Genomic DNA, 25988 nt, shown 5'->3' with positions numbered 1-25988 from the left:
GTTATCAGAATTTCTGCCTGGAATCTGTTCCAAATCCCTGAGAATTAACAACTCCCCAGAGGGAACCACAGGCAGAAATCCAGCATTCTAGGAGTGAGAAAGAGCAGGTAACTTCACAAACACCAGCAATAACAGCTTTTAACAGTTCTGATTGCCAATTTTGGTCAAGACAAACAAGAACAGGGGGCTGTGGTGCTATTTCCCCTAAAGGCACATCCAGGCCTGACAGAACCAGCAGAACAGATGCCTTGGTTCTGCCACATCCAGAATATCATGTGTTTCTGCATGAATTGGTCAAGTTCCCTCTCCTGAGTGTCCAGCATGCCAAAGCCCTGTGCCCTGTGCCCTCACAAACCTTCCACTCTCTTTTTGTGGAGGGGGGGTCGGCCCTTCTTGTTCCTCACGGAGGAGGCCTTGCTGCTGCTGCTGCCGCTGTTCACTGACATCCTGTCGTCCTCGCCGCCCGTCACCAGCGAGTTCCGGTACGAGATCAGCGGCAGCCACACGTCCTCTCTTCTCTCCATCATCTGCTCTGTCAGGAACTTCTCCAAGTAGGTGTGCCTAGAAAGGAAAGACAGGGGCTACAGAGTGCAGCAATCCCCCCACAGACACCTGGATATGGCCGCTGTGTCAGCAGGCAGGCTGCCTCAGAGCCACTGCTGCAAGGATGCAGGATGCCCTTTGGCATCCTGGAACAAGAGAAATGGGTTTGTCAAATGCAGCCATTTATTTTTCCACAAGAAATTTGAACACCTGGTTCACTGCCATGAAAAGTCCAGTGCACACATGTTAACTGAAAGGAGGAACCAACAACTCCCTCCTGGTGTGGATGGCATAGAAACTGTTTTCTTTTTCCATTGATTATTTAATTATGGAATCAGAAGTAATCTCTAAAATGAACATGCAAATCTATAAACGTTATTCTAATGAGTTTGGCTGCAGAACCAAACATTCAGAAGTTTGGTAAGAGAACTCAGGTACTTCCTGCACCCTTCAGTCACAATTTCCTTTAATACCACCTTGCCAGGTTGCCAGCAGTGGGAGTCAACTCCACACATTCCACATGGAAAGGCAGGGGGTTTCCTCTGTAGCTCATGGCAGCTCAGAGTTGTTACACAGCCCAGCTCCAGAACAGGCCCAGGAGCCACACTGCTCATGGGAGGGTGACATCACATCAGTTTTTTTGATTCAGTGAATGGTATAACTGTTCAAGAAACAGCAGGTTCCTGTCTACTCTTTTATCGAATATTGTCAATGCTTCCCCCTTCCCTTTTCCATGTGAATATTAACTCCCAAACCTGGCAGTAATGGAAAAATCTTAGTGTATTCTCTATTTTATGGTACCCAACTGTGCCACTTGACTGCTTCATGGCTTCAGAGAACCTACCTGCAGAAGAGTCTTGGAAAGTAAGAAGTTTTTCTACCTCCAATTTGTATTTATAGAACCAGATTGCATGTTTATAGCCAAACTGTGAAGGAGGAAAACGACACCACTTGGGAGCTCTTTACTGCCTGGATGCCAAACTTGAGACATCTTCGCTCAGCATTTTGGGGGAGCTTCACACTGGCAGTTCCTATCAAATCTGAGCTCAGTGGACCTCAACCACATTGAGGCTCTACCTCACCTGACACCCACAAGTCAGTGTTCAGTCTCAGCCAACTGTGTCTTTGAGAGAAATAAATGGAAATAAGTGCCTCCAAGGACAATCTCCTCTATTCTGTCCTAAATTAGTTCCTCAGAATTTCCCTGCCCTGTATCTGCCTTAATGGGTTTGTAACACTGTTAGTACAAATTCTTTTTCTGCAGCTGTATGAGTCTGGCACCTTACCATGAACACTTTTATGTGAAATCCATAGATTTAAATAAATCCATAAATGGCTATCACCACTTCTGAAGGTTACTCATAAAATGAGTAGCCAGATTAACAGGCTAGGAAAACTAAATTAAATCAGTGTGGCTGCTTCACTCCCAAACTGGAAGCTTCTCCCTCTTCTAGCCCCAGAGGAAAAAGCCAGCAGCCCAGCAGAAGGAAGCAGAAGCCCTGTGGAACAGCAGTGTGTGCTGGAGCCTGTCAGGAAGGGTGTCCTGGAGCAATGCCCTGACACCTGCAGGCCCTCAGGTGCATGATTTGGGGGTTGAGGCAGAGAAGCCAAGCTGGAGAACCTGGGCAGGCAGGCAACCCCGTGTTCCTGAGACTGTGAGGGCTCCAGAGCACTTCTGGCTGCAGCCAAGAGTCCTTTGCTGAGTCTGAGGAGGGCCTCTGGGCATGGAGGGAAGTGATCCTGAACATGAGACTTCTCCAGCAGATGGTGGTCATGGACCTTCCTGCACACAGGCAGCCCCTGTGGTGGGGGAGAGGTCCCTATGGATTGGAGGAGCTACAGAAAAGGGCAAATCCAGCATCCCCCTCCGGTCCTGTCAGTGGAGCACTCTGGGCAGGAGTGGAGCCACCTCCACAGAATCCTCACATGTCAGCAAATTGTGCTGACCCTTCTCATAGTCACAACTGCCTGTGGAGTCTGGGGCAGGGCTGAACTCATCCCAACACAGCAGGCTGGAACAGATCAGGCCCTAAAGGACCTATTTCTTTTCATGATCATCAGATTCAGCTGAGGTCAATAGCTCAGGTGTAAATTTTCCACCACAGCAATGCTTATACTCCTGCAGGAACAGCCACTGGTTGTGCATGTGGGCAGGGGAACCTTTGAGAAAGAATTTAAATGGTAACAAGGAAGGTGAAGAAACAGAATGTCCCAAAGAACTGAATTTCACTCAAAGGCTCAGGTTAACAGAAGCTGTCAGGGGCAGCATGATGTAACTTTAAGTGTCAGACACTGGAAACTTATGGAAGGGATGACTCTGCTGAAAGGCTAAACTTCACTAAATTCAACAGGAAACAGGCCAGTGGCACTTAAACCACCATGTAGAGAACCTACAGCTCAGCTAAGACAAGCCATAAAATCCTGTTATCCTTAAGTCTTGTCCCGAGGAAGAGGAGAGAGGCTGACAAGATTCCAGGATATAACAATGGAGAGCAGATGCACAAATGGGAGTGCCAAGCCAGCCTAACTGGATCATCCCATTCCCTAGCTCCTTTAACTATTCTCCTACAGTATTCACTGACTTGAGAAATTATTGATACAATGAAAAAGTGAAATTGGTTCAAGTGTGTACACATTAAAAATTATACAAAGTTAACCAAGCTGCATTTCTTACTGCACAGATGAAGCTGTAATGTTCATAGTTGTTAACCCTAACAGAAAAGTCCTTTAAAAGAAATGTCTTCACAGAAAAACATCTGTCAAACCTTCACAGCAAGGTCTGACAGAAAGAATCAGTTGAGGCCACTCCAGTTGATTTTTGACTCACACTCAGTGAGGTCACAGAATTGACTGGAAAGGCATCTATAACCACAAATCAGCAGATCTGGCAAGTGCACTTCTAAACTGGTCATAAAGTTATTCAGTGAATTTAGTTCCACACTGGGCAGAGAGTGCTTGGCTGATGTTTGACTGGAGTCCTCTTCCAATATATTAAAAGAAACAACAAATATAGGTTTACAATTTATGTAAATAAAGACAGAAATGTGTTTCTGCAGTGGTGACAACCTGTAAATTCCCTGCACTGATAATGTTTAATTTCACATTGATAATGTTTAATTTGCTTTCTTCTAGCCTAAAAAAGGACGTTTTATTTTCAATACCCCATGAGAAATTTTAAATAAAATTGTTTTGAGAGGTCTCAAACTCACCTCGTTAGTGGGTCTAAATTTCTTTTCCCTTTTTTTTTTATTACTTTAAAACACAAAAGGATGAGTAAGTATGTATGTGAAATGTCTCATGGACTTTCTGCAGCCCTAGTTAGATTGTAGAGACCTCAAAGTAGAGAGCTGAAACCCACAGTGCAGGGATTAACAGAGCCCAGGGAAGAAAACAGAGCATTACTTACACAGTCTTTTTGTCCTGTCGCAGGAGTTTGGAAGAAAATTCACTGAGCACTTCCAGGAAAGCAAGGTTAGGAGGTGGATAGTCTTGTCCTTTCTGATTCTGGTATTTGAAGGCAAACTCTATGCCATCTCTACAGTACAGAAATATTAACATGTTCAGACATTTACAACAAAAACCAAAAAAACCCCAAAACCCAAAAAAGCAAACAAAAAGCCTAACCCAACACCCAAACAAGCTGTCCCAAATCTGAGCTGTGATGAAACTGTTTGAATCCTCAGGTCCCATGACAATGTAATTCCCCATTAGCAGCAAAAGCAGCTTTTGGATAAAAGGGAATGCAGAATTCCCTGTGGATTTGTGAGACCCCCTCAGATAAGCACATGGCCAGTCCCTGTAAGAGGGAACTGGGCAGGAGCAGCCCAGGGCAGGAGCTCCATGGAATGTGTCACATCAAACAGGAGCCAACCTCTGCAGCCAGAGCAGAGAACTGGGTCCCCAGAGCAGGGACACACTTGGTTCTGCTCTGTCACCTGTGACTAAAGAGAACACTATCCCTTCCCTCACCCAGCAAGGCACAAGTGTCCCCTGACTCCTCCCTGGCTGGGGACAGTGTCTGGTGCATCCTGACCGAGCCGTGCTGATCTCAGTCTCAAGGACTGAGTCTCTGAGACACCAAACCTTAGCATTTGAACTTTTTTAGGGCATGGCAAAGTCATAATTTAAATTTAGCAGAACCTTTCCATGCTTTTCTATGCAGCAGTTGCATAAAAATTTTCAGTCTACTTTAAAAGATTTCCAAAATATTTTCAGAGAATCTTTTCGTAACAGCCCTTGGTTCCTCCAGAATCCACAGTGGTGTGGAACAAAGAACCATCCTCAGTTGTTAGATACAATCCACCTGAGATAAACATAACCATGCCAATAAATTCCAATAAATAATTAGGTAGCAGCTAGTTTGTTTCCTTTCTACCTACATGTAAAAAGGAACATGTAGACCCCTCCAATACATGTAGACCCCTCCAACACATGTAGACCCCTCCAATTAAAGCAGAAAAAAAAATATAATTTTTCCATAGCCTGTTGAGATTACGTATCCTGAGAAAGGGAATGGTGAACAAGAGTTTTAATCTGAAGTAGTGTAAAAATCTAGTTTATTTACCACCACTTACTTGTGTAATGTGGCCACAGCCTCTCTTGTCTTGATCTGATCCAAGCCAAAAGTGAGGGCAAACCTCCGGGCCAGCTCCTTAATGCCACTGACATGGGCAGATGTCCTGTCCAGGTTGGGACCTTGCTCCTGAACAAGCTCATTGAACAGCTGCAGAGAGAGTTCAGAGGTTGATATCTGTGAGCTGGGAAACACTTTTATTGAGAAAGACTTGGGTTCTAAACCTGCTCCATCGGAGAATGGCCTTTGTGATGACTGAGACATAATGGAGTCCCTGTCACCTGCCAGAATTTCTTCTGTCCCTCTGCTGTTTGCCAGCTGTCCCCCATCTTGTACTTGTATGGAGTTATTTTGGTGGAATTCTGCACCCACCCTCCCTGAATTCCATCTATCATTCTCCCAACTCATCAAGAAGGTTCTGCATTCTCGTGCTGCTCTCTTAAGCACCTCCATCACCCATCAGATTGGTGGTGCTCTGAATTTGGGGATCAAAACTGCAGCTCCTCCACTGTAGCCTCTGTGCCTGTGTTTGCCCAGCACTGCTGCCTCCAAGGCCCTCCCATTACAGTACTGAAATGCTTGATGCTTTTCCAGCCAGTTCCACCTCTCCTGGCACTGCCATTTACACCCCATTTCTCTCGCTGGTTGCTGAGAGCATCCTGACAGACAGTGCCAGTGAGGATATTAAATCAGGCTCCATTACAGCCACTGTTTCTCTCATCTCCACAAGCTCTGTTACCATGTAATTAATGACAGCAACTTAATTGGACAGGATTCCTCCTTGACAAATCCACACTGGCTGCTACCTGTCATTGAGGCACTTGCAAAGAGCTCCTCTCATTACTTTTTTCATGGAATTTTGTCAGCCTGACTGATCTATGGCACCTGCTTCCTCCTCTCCAAGTTTTACAGGCATGGGCTGCTTTGACACTCCCTGATTCTTCTGGAAGTACATTTGTTTTTCTCAGGTTTGCACAGATCTCTCTCAGCTTCCAGATTGCTACAGCAAATCCCTTAGGAAGGGATTTTGGGAGGTCCAGCTCATTTGAAAGCATCTAATTAGCAGAAGTAATTTCTCCTTGCAATGGCTATAGCTGGTACTTCAAGGGCCTAAGTGGTATTTAGTGCACTTTGTGCTGTTGCTTGATAGATTTCATCACCAGGCAGTAATTTATGGGTGATGTAAACAGAATTTTTCTGGGAAAAAACATGTCTAACAGTATTGGAAGATTTAATTAGCTTGAAATTTGAAAAAATCATCAGTATTTAGACAAAGTATAAGGAAGATGCATTACTTCAGCAAATGTTAAGAACAAAAAGCCATCCTAATTCTTCTTGTTGACTCAGGATCAATAAACAAATGCCATGAATCAGCTTGAATCAAACTGCCTCCAAGGCTCTTCTGTCCCTCCCTTCCATTTTTATCTGCTCAAGCTTTGCCAGTGTGGGCCTATGGAGACAGAGATTACTGAGACACAGGGGCAGTGACAGCCTGAACTGGGGAGCAGGAAAATGAAGAAAATGTCCTAAGGAAGTGCAGCAGTTCTGCTTTCCTGTAAAGTGTATCAGAGGAAATCCTGGCCAGGGCTTTTTGCAATGAGGCATTTCTAACAAAAAAATCAATGCTCTTACCTGTTGCAAACTGAGAATGAGTGTCTTTGCACACTGGATTTTATCAATTTGCCTGGTTTTGCTCAGGGTTTCCTTAATGATATCTCCGTAGTCGTTGTAGTACTAAGAAACAAATGTGAAAAAAATTCAAAAACTTTAAATCAAATCTCTTATACAATTTCTTACAGTTTTCCCAAGAGAATGATTACTTGTAATTCTTGATTTGAAAAGGCAGCAGTTGCTCAAATCCAGATTTTTGGTGTGAGTGGGGGCAACATTTCAGTATCAAAATTTAAACCAAACCCTGTGATGAGGTAAGGAACTTCTGTATTTATTATCTTTTGTAACAAACATGTTGAAAACCAAACAAAAGAGCATTTCCTGCCCCAAACTAAGCACTTGATGAAGGTGACCCATGGCTGCCAATTCCAAGCAACAACATGATCCAACACCCCCTAAGAAGCAGGTGTGAACAGACACCAGCACAGAGGTGTGTGCTCCTTGTACATTGAGGGGAAAGGCATTCACTGCAGCCAAAAAGTGGAGTAAAGAATGAGTCAGCATGGAATGCTGTTTCTCTTTATGTTAACAGAATGGTTGCTGAAAGCCACAGCCTATGGTGCTGCCCATCTGGGTAGAAAAGCTGTATTATCATTACAAATTCCAAGTTGAGAATATATTTTTTTTCTCAACAGTATTCTTTCAGCCTCATTGATGTTTCTGCATTTGCAGTCACTTCTTTTCAGTCCCTCTAAAATACTGCTTTTGCCATCTTTGGTACTAATTCAAATTAAATTTCTCTCCCCCTCCCCCAGTTTTAAGAGGAGAGGTGTAGGGAGAGGAGAAGCCCAACCTGGAGCAGCAGGGAGGGAACTCAGCTGGATGGTCACAGCTTCAGTTTCAAACTCCCACTCTGGCAAACAATCCCTAAGCAACACTAACCCTGACTGATGGCTACAGTGTGTCCTGAGAATTTTACTGTGCTATGTGTGCCTGATGAACAGGAGAATTTCAAGTTAAACCCTTTATGTTTCACATCAACATCTCAAACAGTGTGTAGAGTAAAGATCTGCTGGATTGTCACCTCTGGGATGACAATCCCCTGCAGGGACAGGTGGGACAGGACCTGGGGGGTCAGTGGCAGGACTGCTGATGTGCCTGTTCTGGCAGGTGACCTCCCATGTACAGGGGCAGGAGGAGCTCAGGTCCTCCTGACCTTCACTGGGCCTGAAAGCTCTGTGGAAGCAGCCAAAGCTGAGAAGACACTCAGTCACCACAGACCCACTTACAGCACAACCACACAGAGCTTTTTTTTCCTGCTGTCCTGTTTAAACCAACCTCCTCTGACAAGATCCCTGCTGCCTCAGGGCAAGCACCAAGCCTGGGACAGTGACAGTGGAACATGGCATGGAACAGGTAAAACCTCCTGGGGATTCTAGAGATGGATCTGAGAAGCAGGGTAAGAAACTGTCTGTAGAGTGGAGCCTCTCTGGAATTACTCAGCACCTCAGGAGCAGCTTTAGGTGCTGCCTTAAAGCACATGTGCTACAAGGAGGGTGAGGTCAGAGCTCGCTACTGCTCAGTGCCAGGTGTTGTTTAGAAAGGAAAAAGTACCACACAGGATCAAATAAAGCTGAAAAGGTTTTCAGGAGTGTTTGGACTGTAGCACAGTCCTGGCAGAAGCCCTAACACTGCAGACTGGGCTCTGTCAGGACAGGAGGATGCAGGGCCTGTACCTTCATATAATGTTTGAAGATATCTGCTGCTGCATGCATGTCCACAATGTCATAAATTATCAGCTTGCTAAAGGCAGCCAGAAGGTTTCTTCTCTTATGTAAAGCTTCTATTTTGTTGGCTTCATCTTCTTCATCTCCCTCTGAAAGCATCATCAGAATCTTTGTAAGTAACTGTTAAGTTCTAAAACAACATTATCTAAGGGGAGCTTTTAGAAAAAAAATCAATTCTTGAACATGAAGCAAGAATGATTGTTGGAGAAGAAGCTAAAATGAAAGGTGGTAAGTCTTGAGTCCTGCCTACTTGGAAACTTCCAGGGAAGTTTAGGTACATGACACACCACTCACCAAAGCTGCTCTCTATAATCCTGAGGAGATCCTGGATATAATCCACATCAAACTGAGTCATTAATTTCCTACAGCCTGTGAAAGGCTACAGTGAACTCTTGCTGAATGCTCCTCCTTAACTTCTCAAACACAGAACCTTCACAGAGGCTCCATTAATGTGATTAAGCTATAAATATTTAACAAAGGAAAAATCAGAACCACCAATACTTCTGCATGCCTTGGATTTTCAGATGTGAAATCAATGCTCTGAACAACAGGAAGTAAAATCCAGTTGTAAGAAGCATTAACACTGAATGGCAATGCCATAAATATTAAGTTCCTATGCAAGGCTTTACTCTGTGAATGAAAAATAAACTGCACAAATAAAATCTTAAATATAGTTATTATATAATAAAAGCATATTCCACAACTTATATAAGAAACTTCAGAGTAGTGACCTTCCAAAAAGTAGGAATACTTCTGAAAACATCTGAATAAACTGATCAGAAAATTCTGTTTTCTCCTTTCTTCTGTGTCTGGTATGAAAAAAAGCTAAACATACCCATGCTCTGATTTTCATCATCTTGGTCAATAAACACATGATCCATGACAAAACTGAGAAGTTCTGACTGGAGGCCTGAGTCTGGATTGAACACCAAAGGCTGGAGCCCTTCTCGACCTCCCGTCATCAGCTGGTGACTAAAAATCATCAGGAGATCACAGAGCAGCATGAAAGCCTGCAAGGCAGAAGAGAATGAATGCAGTGAAAAGTCAAGAAAGGAAAACATAAGGTACCACTGATCTAATTTCCAGATATCCCCTGCAATTATTAAACAGCTTCTTAAACTGTTCTCAGGTGGAGCTGTTTATGTGCTGTGAAAAGTTTTCCATTATGGTTTCCTCTGCTTTGGAATGCTGTGCCCTTGGTTCCTAGGTCAGGAACTGTGGTTATTACCTTCTCCATGTCCCACATGACCCGTATTAAACTTCCATTTCTTCTCCAGGAAAAGAACTCTAAATCTACCTCTGATCCAAGGCCTGCAGCAAAATTTGTAGTAAAGAGAGCACACCTCTTTTGATAAACAGTCAAAAAATCAAACAAGTAAAAACATGAACAACACCGAGGGAAAATTCAAGCTGAGTCACTGTCAGACCCCAAAAATACAGACAAACAGCCACAGCAAGGACATTCCTGCAGAATTTCATCAAAAGCTCTTGCAAAAAAAGAACCAAGTTTGTCTGCACAGTTTTCAAATCAGACAAAAGCCATCCTGGGCAGAATTGTCCATGATTTATGCTCATTACTAATATACCCTCCTTACCTGAGACAGGAAAGAAGGCAGCTGTCACTACCTTCCTTCCTTCCAAGGGCTCATTCCTGCATGGCAATAACACTGCTTTGCCCCCACATGGCTTCTGCTGGTGTCTCACAGCCCATTTGATCACATTCAGCACCTTTCCATAGCCTTTTTCTTCATAGCTTCTCTATTTTTAACCTCAGGTTCTGAAAACTTCACAAATTTCCAAAATAAAATCTGTAAATGCTGAACTTCCTAGTGGCTCCCTTATTTCTGGGAGTATGTTATAAAATCTGAATGAGCTACACTCAGGCAAGAACAGATACAAATCATTGTAAACTACGTTCTGTTGAGACCTTAGCAACAGATGTTGCTATTTGGGATTTTTCTCCCTTTTATCCAAAAGGCTGTGATTCATTCCAGTGATGATCTCACCTGCTCTAAACTCCCCTGATACTCAACAGAATGAAGCTCTTCCTAATGCAGACCTCTAAAAAAGAGCAGATGAGTAATGCACTGCTGGTGCTGAGTTCTGTCCAATATAAAGGCAGCAGTGGGCTTAGTCACAGGATATTTATTTCCCTCAAACACTCATGGAAAAGTTGAAATGTTTCAGTCTTGTTTCTCTAAATACTTCATACATTTTTTCTTCCTTTGATATGGACATCAACTTTGTCTGGAAAGAATGTCTGGAACAAGGATCAAGTATGGTAGGGACACAATTTGCACAAAATTCTCAAAAAAATCCAGTAAAACAAAAGCAATAAGTAGCAGTCCTGCACTCACAGAAATATACTTTTTAAGGAAGAAAACAAAAGCAAAACATAGAGGAGTCAGCTGGAATGGGTCCCTGGAGTCTCCAGCCTACTCTGCCCAGGACACTCACTCTCTCTGGGCCTGCCTGGGCGTGGGTTTGTCTGGCTGAGGCTTGAAAACTTCCCCACAAATGGGAACTGCAAAGGAGCTTCTAAAGAAAGTTTAAATTATCAACAAAGAAACCCTTTTGGCGACTGGCAAGAAGAGAACAAACCCATGTTAATACACCTCAAGAAGAAACCCACTGCAGGAATGGGAAGGAACATTTGCTATTTGCCGAGGCAGGAAGGATGGCAGGTCCAGCTTGAGCTGGGAGGTATTTGCATGGAGCTAGAAGATATTTTCACATTATACAATATTAATATAATATGTCAAGAGTAACTACTCTGAATTTTAAAAAACAATTACTAATGTAAAATCAGCTGGAAGCCAATGACACACAAGTCTTTTAGAAATACATAAACTACTGACATCTCTGAGCATTTAATGTTTATATTTAGCAATCTGAAGAACAGAGAGTAAATGCCAAGCAGAGCTATCTTTCAAAGAAATAAAAGTGTCTTTTAAGAAGTATTATCTTTTAAATACCACAGGCAAAAAACCCAGGCCAGTTATTAGTTATACTCTACAAAATCTGGGGAGGTCTGATAGAAATGCCATTTGTAGACAAATGTCACTGACATAAATCAGTGTATATTCACATAACCTCAGCTAACAAACCAGCTACTGTGTCCTGCAGAGACAGATTTAATTATTTCAACAAAAATTTTAATTATTTCAACAAATTTGATTCAATGGGAAAAAATCCAAAAATATTCAGCCCATTTGAGGTCTCAGTCACCCTCCAAAAGTGCCTATTTCCATCTTTTAATGCAGTGTCTGCAGGAAAAGTCTTTCATCTGAGGTGACTGAGTTGGATGCCTGAAGTCACGAGGGCTGGAGATGAGCCTGAGCATCCAGGTAATCCTTACTCACTGTTAATCAAAAGTTAATTTGTTCTGAGCTGTGCTTTGGAAGTTCTGTTAATACAGCTGGTCTTCTGGGCTGCTTGCTCAGATTTATTTAGACAGGAGCACAGATTATTTTACTTTAAGTTTGATGTAGTGTTGTCTTGAGTTTTACTACAATTTAATACTCACACTTTTCTAAGAGTCAGACATTACCTGTTCTTTGACTGGAGTGTTGACATTTGATAGACACTGCTGGCAGACAGCCAGGAAGGATTTCACAGTTTTCCTCAATACCAACAAGTCCTCCTGGAATAAAGATTAAAAAAAAAGTATATAAAAATTAGTAAGAAGTTTCTCGGAGGAAGCAAAATAAAGAAATGGTGGTGATTTCATACATTGTACAAAAAGCTGTGAAAGAAATGAGCTATTCAAAAAGAACATACACAGAAACAGTCCCTTGGTTTCACAGTGATGATGAACCAATCACCAAGAAGAAAACAAGAACCCCAAATGAAATGAAATGAGATAAATTCACAGCAGGATAGCTGGCCCCTGCTCTGCAGACCTTCCCCAGGACAGCCCTCTCAAGAGGCAATGTCCTGCAGAACAACCTCCAAGCAATGTGAAGAACCTACAAAATGCCCATGCAATGTTTTCCCTGCTGAAATGTTTTACTGATGCTGTTCAGCCCATGTGTCTCAGTTCTGGTTTTAGCTTTTCTTGTGCTTCCTGCCACGAGCTCTCGCTGTTCTGTGTTTACTGCAGAGCCTTTTTGTGGTCCATATGTTCTCCCTGTGCTGGTTCACAGCACAACACAGGACTGCCAGCATGCCCAAGCACCCAGAGTGTTCCCAAAGCTCTGGATTTCTCATCACTTCCAATGGAGTGAGTGGAGTTTGCTGATATGGACACTCAAGGTCTGTGCACTCCCTCACCTTCCTATTCCTGAGCAGTTTTTCTCTGATGATGCAGCCATGGTGCCACTGCATTACCCTGCCATTACAGAATCTCTAAAACAGTTCTGCTCTGTTCTAATCCACAACTTGCCATTAATCACCCCTCTTTTTTCCTGAATATAAACCTTTCATTTGGCAGCATTAAGATGCTTCTTTTAAAAAATTTTAAATTGTGTTTTGTTCGCCAATTGATCGACATCATCCCCATTTTCAGGGCCTTCCCAGATGACTGATAAAAACGACCCTTTTATTAGGAGAGAACAGATCTCTGCCAGAATGCATCAGAAATTATTCCACTATGCAAGGATTATTCACATTTTTTCTTTCATATATGGATCAGTTTTGAGCTATTGAATATGAGTTACATTAAATCCAAACATGCACCTAAAATGCAATGTGGTATTAATGTCTTAGATACACTGGTGTTTCAATTGATTTTCTTCTCAGTCAAAAATGCAATCTTGTCAATAAGAAATGGATGTGTTTGTTCCAATCTTAGCTGTTGGCCCTTCAGCTTTGTACCAACTGTGTTTTCTATCTCCCACTCCAAGATTCTACCTAGGACTGATGCCAGGCTTATCAGTTCACTGTTACAAATCACCTGATTTACCCCTGCAAGCACTGGAATTGCTTTCTACTTTCTATTGCAATTACCTTCCATTTAGATGTTCATGAATTGAACAGAGAAACTAAAACCTACATACAGGTTAAAAAGGGAATAAGTGTGTCTCCCATTTTTCTTTCTGTCAAAGTAACTAACAAGCAGGTACATGGTATTTATTACCCTCTCTCCTGACAGATAGCATGATAGAGATTCATATTGCAAAGTCACAGACAGCAGGAGAAAGCCCAGCTGAACAGTGCAGTGGAGCCATCTGGAACTTTTCTGAGCTTGGAGAAATCCCCAGACTACTGAAGAGTAGGGATTTTTTTCAACAGAGAAAATGAGAAGAAAAAAACAGAATTAGATTTCCAAGTCTTTGAGCATTCTGGAGTGCACAGCCCAGGCTCTTGAGGTGTGATTACCTGATCTGCCTTCAGCAGAAAAGCTGATATGAAACCATTTAATCATTCTGTTGGCTGTTAGGCAAAACCATAGGGTCACAACTCTGCAATTGAACAGCTCCATGGCAGGAACAAGAACGAGCTGCTGAGAGCAAGGACTGGAGTCTCTGCCACCACCCAAACCCAAACCAGGTGCTCAAAAGACTCATGTCTACAATTCTTCACGTACTTTCTAGCTTTAAATTAAAGCTTGTTTTTTCCATTGAAGTAATTTTAAAATGCTGTGCTTTTGCTATGTTCATCACCCAAACCCCATCCTCTTCTCCCTGTATGCTCACTGCTTTTCCTCTAAAGTATTTATTATTTGCAGTATTAACTTCAACTTCACAGGGTTGAAGAACCCTTAGCTTCCACTCCAACTGTGGAAAATGGTCCAACCTTTTGTACCTTGTGACTTTTTTCTTCCCTTTAGCTTTTTGTGCCTTCTGTCATCATGCCCATATAAATATGAAAAGTCACCAAGTCACCACATTGTTCTTGAAACCCCTTTTTAAATCAGGTCTCCTAAGTCCTCTGCCCACTAATCACACTCTCATAGCCAAGCATTTGGCTACTCTGGCTGCTGCTCACTCACAACTGGCTGACCTCTGTCTTGCCTCTCAATGTTTGCTTGAGTCATGCTTTATTTTTACTGTTCTAAGTTTTAGAACTCTATTGTTCTGCAAGTATTTCCTTCTCAGTACATACACACACAGTGCACAGTACAATGTCCTGGGCACCTGGGACATGGCTGAAGAAATCCAGGTGGAAACAAATGTCTGCTCTAATCCCCAAGTCTCCTGCCTCAGGACTGTACCTGCTCCCCCAGACTGACAGAGAGAACCCCAGGGGAGAAATTACCAGTTTCCCTCAGAATCACCCTCAAACCCCTTTCCACCTGAGGAGTTTTCCTCCAGGCTACAACAGGCTGCTCCACAAGCTATGGAGGATGAGCTTTCTCCCCCTAGTACAGTGCTGGTTACCCCAAAGAGCACCAGTTTGCACAAACAGCCCCACAGCCTCAGCCTCCACTGAATATGGACAGAGGGAGACCAAAGGTTACAACATCAGACTGTGGAGATTTCAAAGTTTACACATTTCATTCATACCTGCTGCAGCCTTCCTTTCAGTGATCAATTTTTCCTTTCAGATTTTAGACACCAAGATGACTCCACAGGACACCCTTCTCTCCACAGGCTAGCTTGAAGAAGTGTTTCAAAATAACTCTGCCCCAACTCTCTGCTGTATTTAAACTGGTAAAATCTTTGTTGTTGGGCAGAGAATTTGGACTTTCTTAATACTTCAAATAATCATTAATTATCATCCTTCTGCTAAAATGTCTTTGATTCATTTTTATGCTGATAAAAATGTATCAAAGATACTCCCTTTGGCTCTATTTATACATGATATTGAACAGTGAGGGGCATTTCATCCCCTGGTAACAGCCTGGAGAAACAAGAGCTCTTTGTGTGTAACCTGGGGAGGAGACTTCAGTAACCTGTGACTAGCTGGAAGGCAAGTTTGGAATTTGTAGGTGTTCATTAATATTTTAGAAATGTCCAATATTCTGATTCTGTATTCTGTAGAGCTGATAGTTATCCTGGAGCTGTGTGGCACTGGCTGTAGGTCAATTATGTGCTGTTAATAAATCAATGAGCTGATTTGATCCTAATTAGATTTAAACCACAAGCATTGAGTTTTTCCCTGCCACACATGGAGGCTCCAATCCAAAACAGCTGGATCAGGTAGGGAGCCATGATCCAGAACATGCCCAACAGCTGGAACATGAGGTACCCCTCACACAGCAATTAATGTGTCCTGGCTTGGCCATAATGCCCAGGACAGTTCCTAAACAAGGGCAGCTCTTTCAGGACAGAGATGTATTTTGGAAGCCATTTGAACACCAGACAAAAAATAACTTCATTCCAAAATGACTATGCTCCAAGGTATGCCTATGGTTGTCAAGTAAGACTCCACTACAGAATCAATACAAGATACAAAAATTACCAAGCAATTCTGAACTGTAGCCAAAGAAATCACTTTGAAGGAAACCTTGCCAGAATTCCCCATCCCACCTGCAAACTCCCTGCAATAAAAGGTGCACCTGATGGATGCAAAGTACACATGAAACAACAAATGTAAAACTTGCCAAGATACTTGTACTTGTTTCCATCTTTTATTCCTATACTTACAACTCCAAAATGCTCCTATAGGTTCATCCTGTGCATTGACTGCTGAAATGGGACCTCATGAGGTGAAACAGAGCAGCTACCACTGCCAGCATGAGGTCACACAAATGACCCAGCTGGCAGCAGATGAACATTTCTTACAAATCAATTCCTCCATCTCTGACCTCTCAGTCTGACTGTTCAAGGGAAAGCTAAAAGATTATCTTTGAAACATGAGCCTGAGAACAAAAATTCATAAATCTATGGGATATAGAAAAACAAAGACTTAAGATTAGTTTTATGACATATTATAAATTCTCTTCTCTCCATTTTCATCTTTAACTTCCTTCCTTCCCCACTAATTCTCCTCCTAACTCTGTTACTGGCTCTCCCCTCCCTGCTCTCACCCCTCCTTTTCCTCCCCTGTCAGAGTTTACCTGATTTGTATCTAAATAGAAACCAAGCAATTGCTTTCAGCTGGTCTTTTACTTTGTAATCTGTTTTTATCTCAAACCTGAAAGGCTTGTGAGTCCAAAAGACTCTCTACTTCTGGCAGCTATATTCATTGGTCTACTAAAGATGCCACGTGAAGCTGCACATCATCACCCCTCTCTGCCCTGAGATCATTCTAGAAACAGCAAAGTAGCCCTAGAAACCTTCATGGACCTACATATTAAACTACTGTGCCAGAAATGTTGCTGTAAAAGGCTGAATACTTCAAAAATACCCATGAAATAAATGTTTTTAATTCTGAGATGCTTCTGTTAATGCCTTTGTCTACCTAAACCTTACAAGTTCAGGTAGACAAAGGTGCCCTTTAATGTCTACCAATTTCTAAGCCTAAATAATGACTTATAAACCAGCTATGGGCAAAATGATTTCCCAATGGATGAAATACCAGATACAGTGCAGATCAGATCTATTTTCACAGTGAACAAACTAGAGAGGAAAGTTTGATAGCAAAATGCTCCAGCCACAGCAGGTCTGTAGTTGTCTCTTTGCCCTCAGCTGAGGCTGCTGCCTCTCTGAAGAGCTGCAGGCCACTAATGCTGGACTTCCCTGGAACTAAGCATGCACAAAACTCATTTTGTAGAGGCTGGGGTGGAACCCCAAACAAGAAATTGCTAAGAGTTCTCTAGGTGACAGTAATTACGATTTTCATGGGGCAAAGCCAAACTGACTTCTATTTGGCATGGTCATTCTGGAGTGACCCTTTGGAGGTCTTGTAGCACTTCAATATAACATCTTTACCTTTTTGATGCTGATGGAGAAGTACAATTATCACTTCTGTTTTCATGTCATTTTAATTTGATGTATTACTTTTGAATAAGCTCTGAAAAAACAGGATGCTGGCCTCTGACTGAGAAAAGAGCTAAGAAAAGGTCCTGGAAAAGTCACATGTCACCTTGTCCTGACCATACTTTGTGTGCATTTGCTTTTTATTAGCAATTCTTACTTCCAGTGCCCTGCCACTTCTATTGCAACATAAAGGCTGTAATTCGAGAGTAAGCAAAGAAACTTATCACACCAAGATTAAGTTATCTGTGGTCTACAGATCAACAGTATTGCTCACAACTGCTCATGTCAACATTCCTTATCAGCCATGCAAACTGCAGCCCTCACAATAAAGTGTGTTAATTATCCTCAGCAATAAAAATATAATAATCAGCTGCTATAAAATCCTGATAAAAACTATTTACATTGCTTAGACATATGCATGATGTTAAATAGATCCTGAAACGCAGAACAAATCTGAACAGCAACATTTTATATGTTATAAATGACAACAAACGATGGCAAGAACGGAAGTTACAAAGAAATCAGGTGTAACACCTTTCTAAGTAAGTTGTGTCCTGTCAGTAAAATCTGTTTGATCAAGTAGCCACTTACTTTGGAAGGGGAGCCCTCAGTGATTTTCACCAGCTGCCATAGAATGGAGTAGTGGGAACACTGCAGTGCTTGGACAACGATCTGTAACACAAGAACACACAGAATCTCAGCACGCTGCTAACAGCAGGCACAGCAGGAAGTGTATGGAAAATCTATCAGGCATTTTGTGCTGAAAAGACAGGAGCAGCTCTTAGCACTTTTTATTTTCAAGGGTATCAAGTTTTCCCTTGGTTGGTTTGGTGCAATAAGAAATCAGCCTACTAGAGGTAAAAAATACGGTGTAAATGTTGGGAAACACCAGAAATCTGCACTGGGATACAGCAGGAGGGGATGTCACAGTGTGACAGAAGTACAACCCAACACCTACATCTCTCAGATCAAAAGCATCTGTTGAAATATCTCTATACCTGGCTTCACTATTAAACAGCATGGAAATCTGCTCAACTGGCAAATGAGCATGTAGACCATTTGCTAAAAAAAGGGAGAAAATACAACTTGTCCCATGGAGAAGACCAGGGTCATATACAAGCATCCACAGCGTCTCCTGAAGAGTTCAAATCCAGAGGAGGTGCTACAACTGCCAAACTCCTCAGGGTGGCCTGCAGGAAGAAATACTGAGCAGAGCTCAGATTTCAGGACCTTTCCCCTAAAATCTTATGGAGGCATTTGGAGAGCCACACACTGTCAGACCCAGGAACTGAGGATGGCTGGCAGCTGCAGGGACAGGTTTTATCTGCCAGCCCTGTCCCTCCAGTAGAACAACTCCACCATGAAGCAGCAAGTGCAGAGAGAGGACTTTCACACACTGCATGGCAATGCCTCCTCTTAGGGTCCTTTCTACAAAATTCTTATTCAGAATTTAATGAGAATTTATTTTTTCTAAATGAAGCTGAGTTAGAATTAACAACTGGCTTCTAACTGAAACCAAATCAAAACTTAAAATATTTAAATGCTGAAGTAGGAATTCTGCAGTTTAAACAGGAATCTTGGGAGATACATGAGATGGTTCCTGTGCTCATCCATGAGAACAAAAACAACTCTGAGGAAATAAAGTCCAAGATGTGCTCACTAAAAGAACTCCACTAGGATGTTCTAGTTTCCTGGTTTTCCTAAGCTTCATCTTACCTTCAATGCACAATAATCATTTGTGATCATTCTAACTGCAGCCAAGGCTTACAATGCTGGGTTTCAGTGTAAACATCAGGATTGATGCACTGCTTTTCAGAGTCAGAATATCAGCTACTCCCAACTTTACAGATGCAGTGCAGGTGCTCTTAAGGGTACCTGTTCTGGCATAGCTCCGTGTTCAATTCCAGTTCTCAGCAATCTGTAGCAGTTACTGAACAGATCCCATTTGGTCAGATCATGAGCACTGGAACGAGAGAAAATCAAGTGGGATTAATTGTGTTCTTCAGAACCCCCAGCCCAGAGAGCTTTGGTGTTCTCCACAGCTGACCAAGCAGCTGCACAGCAGCTCACTCCACGCTAAAAGCACAAGTCAGGCTTTCTGATAATACAGGAAAAATGTTTTACTACATGGGATTTTTTTAGGGAGCACATAAACTCTCTCCATACCATACACCTATAAAGGCTACTTAAGCATAGCTGGAAATGGAAACATTGACAGAACTCCAGAAAACCCTTCCCTGGCATTGCAGCAGAAATTACAGCCAAGCTGTATCAATATCTACTGAATAAAAATGGCTTTAAGCAAAATGAAATTGCATATTTTTCTACTGTCTCATTTGGAAAAAAATAATACACATGACCACTAGATATAAATACCCTGAATATCTGAAGTGAGACCATATGATAACACATGGACATGAGATAGAGATGGTGGCTGCCATCCCACTGTTCCATTTCAGTTGCACCAACCTGATTTCATCAGTGAGAGGAATAAAAATGACATTAGGGACAAATACTCTGTAAGGCTGTAGCCTTACAGACCTCAACAGATCATGAAATGGCTTGTTAATAGAGAAGTGAGAAATACAGAAGAAACTGAAAAACATCAGGTTGCCTGAAAGACAAAAATATTCTCTCAGCAAGTAAATTTAGGTTTAAAACACTTTTCTGCAGTGAAAATAAACTGAGATAATTTTAAGTTTATAATATGTCTATAAAAGAGCAAGCCAGCTCAGAATAATCAGAAACTTGCTGATGGAAGTGCTCACCTGGAAGGAGGGATACTGAGACTGAATTGGGAGTCTCAACTGGATGCAGCAGCCTCTTGCATCTGACTCATCCCAGCACCTGGATCACCCAGCCAAGCTCACTCCTCGCACCCCTGTACCTGCCCTGGGTCAAACCATTAACTGCCCTGCTCAGCCAGAAGGAAAAACTCTCTAGTTCCAAAAGGGACAGAGGCTGAACTCAGTACTGGCAATACCCAGGTCCTTTTGGAAGCTCTGCCATGAAACACCTCCCATGGTGGAGCAAGACAACCCTGGAAAATGGCACTGGTAAGAGCTTCCTAGAAAAACAACCATCAGAGTGCCCTGTGCACTCCAGGGCTGGGCCACTAAAGCCAAGGTGCACGTTAACTTCCAGTTCAAATCCACGAAGAGAAGAACAGAAAAACTTAAAAAAAAATATTGGAACTAAAAATGTAAAAATGTAAAAAATATTTTGCAGCCTTAGATGGTCTTTGAGGTACTAAAATAAAATATTTCATAGATAAATTAGAGACTGCCAGAGAGCTGCCTCTGACTGAAGATATTTAGCACAGAGACGCTGCTTCCATAAATCACAGGGTTGCCAGCAAGGCAGAGTGGTACTTCCTTAATTACAGCACTGTAATTAAAGCAGTAAAGTCTCCTTGGTGTGCAGAGGCAGATACCTGCACCGATTATCCTACAGAGAATATCAAAGGAAAAACGGTCTCATTCCTGCCTTTTCAGTTCAGAAGTTCCCCATCAGGCAGCACAGGGGCCATGTCCTCACAGCTGGGGACACTCAGCTCCCTGCCCTCTGCCTTACACAGCTGAGCTCAGGAAGGGCTCTTCAGCTTCCAGAGCTGAAAAATTCTAACGATGTACAACTTACACACGGCCTTTCAATTGAAACTTCCTTAAAGCAGAGCCTCCACATCACAGTTAGGCATATCCTGGTACCTCTTTATCTCTTTTGAGCTACTTAGCCATCAAAACCGTAGTTAGCCATAGTTAGAAAGGCATCTTGGACACCACACAATTCTCCACAGAGGTTTAGGAAGAAAATTCACACAATACAGAATTTTCCCTTAGTTCCTTCCATGTCAGACTCTTCATGGATTTCAGAAAACAAGTTCCAGTATTTCATCCAAGGTTTCTTTTAATTCTTATGGACAGCCCTGTCTGCTGGAGCACATTTTTGCCAGACAAGAGGCAGGTGAAGTAAAGGTACCAGTTTCATGGTGTTTCTCAAATGTGGCATAAAACAGCTTAGAAAAGTTTCTTTTCCAAAAAGTGACCTTTCCACTCACCAAACTGCTTCACTTCTTCAAGATGCACAAAGAGAGGGAAGCTGTACCTTGGGCTTTGAGCAGTTGTGCTACTGATACAGTCTGATTTCTCTAATGAGGTTTCATTTAGCATCACTCCCACACTGTGATAAGGAAGAAATGATTTGTGGCTCTCTGCCACCTGCACATGCAGCTTTCTCTCATGCTGACAGGAGCAAGTGCTTCCTGCAGTTAGAGGGAAGATCAGGCCTTTGTGCTGCGCTCCAGAATTCACAGTTCCAGTGAAGTTCTCCAGGTTGCTCTGCACATGCTGAGGATGCCTATAGGTCTGAGAGCAGCAGGAACCTGAAAAGCTGATTTGTGCCTGGTGAGGGAGATTCTGTGCAATCCACACAGGGAAATTTGGCCAACATTCAACTGCAGGAAGAAAATGCATCTTCCAGGCTCTCACCGTAAACTATTATTATTGCTACTAGTAACTAATTCTATAATTTTAGGAGAAGTAGCTCAAAGGCATTGAGAAACAGCTTCCTGTAGGCTCCCTAAGCTGATGCCCAAAGCACAATATCCCTTGTGCCCTGGCTGTGCCATGTAGGGGAGCAGGACCTGCAGTAATTTACTCATGGCTGTAAGAGCGCTGGGTGCAAGGGAGGGGGTGCCACTTGCAAATCCCATCTGCAAAGGTCATGGCACGAACTGAGCAAGGACCCAGATCAACCCAAACACTTCTACTGACAAACACTACCAGTCACTCCTCCATCTCCACTTCAGATTTCAGGCCATGTGTTTTCTCAATTTCCCACACCTGACACTGCTGATACTCACTGAAAGGATAAAATTAACATCACAAATTTGTGAGGGAAGGCACCACCTACTTGTGAAAAGATGTCAACCTCTTCAGTGTGGAGAGCACATTGTATATGTCATCATCATCAGCTTCTTCTCCCTGCAAAGGAAAGGCAATCCATGAGGAGAGCCCAGCAATTCAGCCCAGTACATTACTGCACAGGCAGGAGCAGCTTCTTAGGAGTTTATACTGATATGAAAAACTGTCTCCAATCCAGTGACTTTTATGTAGATTCCATAATATTTAAGTAGCCACTGCACAGCACTAAAAAACAAGCAAGATCATCTGACAATATTCAGCATTATCACTGTTTTAATATCCAAACCGGTATCTTTCAGCAATAGAAATCATTCCCAAGATCAAAATCTGAGTTCTATCTTATTTTACAAAAAGGACTGAACCACCAGCTTTAATCACTAGCTGATGAACATGCTACAACACAATTTTAGAATTCTGTGTAAACTAAACAGCAAATTCCCTTAGTGAATCAAGTGAAAATAAGGTATTGTCAACCCTAATTTTTCCAGCAATTTTCTAAAATAAAAAACCCACTTGCAACAATTCTTCTCCATCTCACTTTGATAATTTCTTTTCCATCTAAAAACCTAACAATTAAAACATCTTCCCACCTTCAGATGCAATTGTCAATCAGTGTTTCTCTCATTATCAGCCCAGAGAATTGCTTAAGCAGCAGTATGTAATTTTTAAAATTTAAAATGTCTTTAAAATGATGAAATAGACTTATTAAAATAAATTATTCAAACAAGTATCACCTAAAAAAGAGTATCACAAAGGCCATAATTTTAAATCCTTGCTGCTGTTCTCATTCTTCCTGTTTCAGATCTGTATCTTTTACTCTTTCCAGGACTCTTTTAACATGACATTATACATATTTTCTTAAATCCTCTCTTCTATTCAAAGCATAATCCAATCTCGATTTTGCTGCCTACATATGCATCTGGGACTACGGGAATCACTAAAAACATTAATGTAAATACAACTTCCTCTGCATTTTTCATCATCTTTCACCCATTCATCCACTTAATTCCTTAAGTGGACTGTTTTAATACTCAACTAAATTTTCAGAAGCAGGATTGTCCCAAAGTCTTGTTTTACACCACCAATGATTTGGAGGCTTAATGGCTACCGTAAGGGACTTTCCACAGGGAGAAGTGGCTCCAAATAATTACGAAATAGCTGTTGTTGCACTACATCTTCAGATGGGTCATTTCATGGCTTGCCAAGAATGTTTTTCTGTAGCTTATCCTCCCATATTTTAGACAGCTCAACAATTTTAAGAAAACAAACCTCCTGCAGTAGATCTTCGACAGAATGGTTGAATCGATCCACAAATTCATCAATAAGTTGGCTGTGGGCTATGTCAACTCTGTTTTGGATGGTGTATTCCTCACTGCAGAGGATGCTGTAGGTTTTGCTGCAGGCTTCCAAAACATCTGATTCCACATGCTTTTCCACAACAAACTTAATCTGCTTCAGTAAGGCATCCAGATGCTGCAGTGCAGAAAAGAACTTCAGCTCTCCCTCAATGGGACAATGACATTGAGCAAAGCCGCTGCCAGAACACCCACCCAAGGCTGCACTGCTCACGTGCCAAACAAAAGCACAGCACTGTGGGGCTGAACAGGGGTCACACCTGAGAGCAGCCATACCTCCTGGCCAAGGCACAATACCTTTTCCATTCTGCCTGTGCTGTAGATTTCCAGGTCAAAGTACTGAGGGATTTGCAGGAGGTTTGCAACCTTCTCGGCATCAGCGGAATACTGGAACATCATGGCAACAAAACAAACAACAGGGAAGTAAAAATAAACTCCTGCACTGCAGAATGAGAAAGTTTAAAGACAGCTGTAAATCCCAGTGAAAGATTTATTTTGTTGAAAACTGTACCTTTGATAGCAGCATGGGAAGTGCAATAATGAAATGCTCAGTCAATTTATTTCTGTCATCTATCTGAGTTTTTCTTTCTTTTGCTGTCAAGACCTGGAAGTGATCAAACAGAACTACAGTAAAAACATTTTCTGCATATAGCATTCATTAGCTTTCTAAACATTGTATTACAAACAAAAACCCATGCAAGTGTATTTTTTAATAAATCAAATGAGGAGGGAATAAAAAACTCAAAACTCATTTGGGCTGAAGAGTGATTAAAGAGAGAGGACTGTGTGTCCTAAGCAGCTGTGATTGAAAAGGAAAATACTGTATCACCCAGTATGACAGTGTCTCCACACATCAACATCTTTTTAGGATTAAAATTCAAATATAATACCAGTCAGTGGAATTTTTGCTCTTGCTTCCAACTCCACTGAACTCTGGCTTTCACACATTAAACCAAGTGTTAATGTAAGACCTCAGGGCAAACTGAAGTATAATTAAGAAAACCAAAACCAAACCACACTGTAACAATGATTTTCATTAGCAGATTCAGGGCCTCCTCTCTAAATGGAATGGAATTCTCAGTGAGAACGTACATCCAAGTTCACAGTGAGGTACTGAAGCACTAATGCTGTGAGAACAAAACCCCCTTGAACAGAGACACAATAATCAAACCAGCATGCTCTATCAAAGCTTAGATTTGGCTTCCTGGCTTAGGAAGGAAGTTAATACTTTTGAGAACAAACAATGATAATAAAATACTCAAGTTAGCTAATGATTCACATGTAGCCAATCAGCCAGACTGCACAGTAAAGGTTACAAGGTAAAGTCAGAGGAGAAACTATTTCACAAGAAGGTGAGAGCTTAATTAGAAATCTGTTCCCTTTCAACTCAGAGAAGAAGTTGGTGGGATCATGAGATAGGATGAATCTCCAGGGACAAGGCAGAGAACCCAGCAGTTACCATCCCACAACTCATGGTCTAAGTGAAAAGAAGCAAAAGCCAAGTGTCACTTCTACATGGCTCTGCGAGGGAGGAGGAACAGCTGGACACAAGGCATGTGCCTGGATGCCAGGCACTGTGCCAGCAGGAACCCGAAACAGCCGTGGAAGTGGGGGAGAATGGATCAGCAACCAGGACAGGACACCACTTGCACAGTGCAAGGTGCAGAGATGGCTCCAGAGCAGCCTCAGGCCCTGCACACCCACCAGGGCAGCACCAGCCAAGCTCAGAGCAGTGCAAAACCAGGTCAGAATCCCAACCCTGACAGCCCAGTCGTGTTCTGGGGACCAAATATGGCTGTTCCCTGGCACTGAGAATTGATCTGTGTCCCCAGCATGACTTCCAGGCTCTTTTGATCATCCTTCAGAAGGTGGAATTTGTTTTACTGATCTGTTTTCTTTAGCTCCAAATACAGACATTGAAAACTTAAGACTAAGCAATTTGCTGAACTTCAGTGAATTGAGCTCTAGATCTCTCCAGGTATTTTCTCTTTCTCAAAAGTTAATAATGACATTATTTAGTGCTCCAAACAGAATTTTTTTTAATTTAAAGGTCACTTTGACTGCTAGAAAGGTTTGCAGCTTTAGACAAAAAACTTGTGCTTACAATACAGTTTTTGTAACATAAGATAAGACATGCTTGTGTAAATTTCAGTAAGTGCTTTCATGGATTCCCTCCTTAATCCTGAAATGTTTTAATAAATTAGGAATTCCTAAGAACACGCTTTATAAATTAAAGTACATAAAGCATGTTTGAACTGATGACTTCTTGGAGCTTTTCCTGGGATGATGTTTCTGGACATGAGACTAATCTGCTTTGGCACATAAAAAATTCAGAAATTAAGTAACTGCATTATTTTAGCAATAGAGAATGCCAAGACTCTCCAGATTTCATC

General features: G+C 42.1%; 1 protein-coding gene across 2 annotated transcripts in view; it reads right to left on the bottom strand.

The window, feature by feature from the left end:
• STAG1 (stromal antigen 1) overlaps nucleotides 1-25988 on the bottom strand; it is a 154151-nt gene that overhangs the window by 7734 nt on the left and 120429 nt on the right. For both annotated transcript variants that reach the window (XM_030954533.1, XM_030954534.1), the window contains exons 17-29: nucleotides 24107-24199; nucleotides 23893-23982; nucleotides 23510-23713; nucleotides 22230-22300; nucleotides 19194-19281; nucleotides 17910-17990; nucleotides 12065-12157; nucleotides 9350-9524; nucleotides 8464-8603; nucleotides 6749-6850; nucleotides 5118-5266; nucleotides 3950-4078; nucleotides 356-561 (exon numbers count right to left, since the gene is read on the bottom strand). In XM_030954533.1, the coding sequence (XP_030810393.1) occupies nucleotides 356-561; nucleotides 3950-4078; nucleotides 5118-5266; nucleotides 6749-6850; nucleotides 8464-8603; nucleotides 9350-9524; nucleotides 12065-12157; nucleotides 17910-17990; nucleotides 19194-19281; nucleotides 22230-22300; nucleotides 23510-23713; nucleotides 23893-23982; nucleotides 24107-24199 (1621 nt within the window). The remainder of the gene's footprint in view (nucleotides 1-355; nucleotides 562-3949; nucleotides 4079-5117; nucleotides 5267-6748; nucleotides 6851-8463; nucleotides 8604-9349; nucleotides 9525-12064; nucleotides 12158-17909; nucleotides 17991-19193; nucleotides 19282-22229; nucleotides 22301-23509; nucleotides 23714-23892; nucleotides 23983-24106; nucleotides 24200-25988) is intronic.

The sequence above is a fragment of the Camarhynchus parvulus genome, chromosome 9 (genome assembly GCF_901933205.1).
Source record: "Camarhynchus parvulus chromosome 9, STF_HiC, whole genome shotgun sequence".
In the NCBI taxonomy this organism is placed as follows: domain Eukaryota; kingdom Metazoa; phylum Chordata; class Aves; order Passeriformes; family Thraupidae; genus Camarhynchus; species Camarhynchus parvulus.
This window is presented reverse-complemented; position numbering and strand designations above follow the sequence as displayed.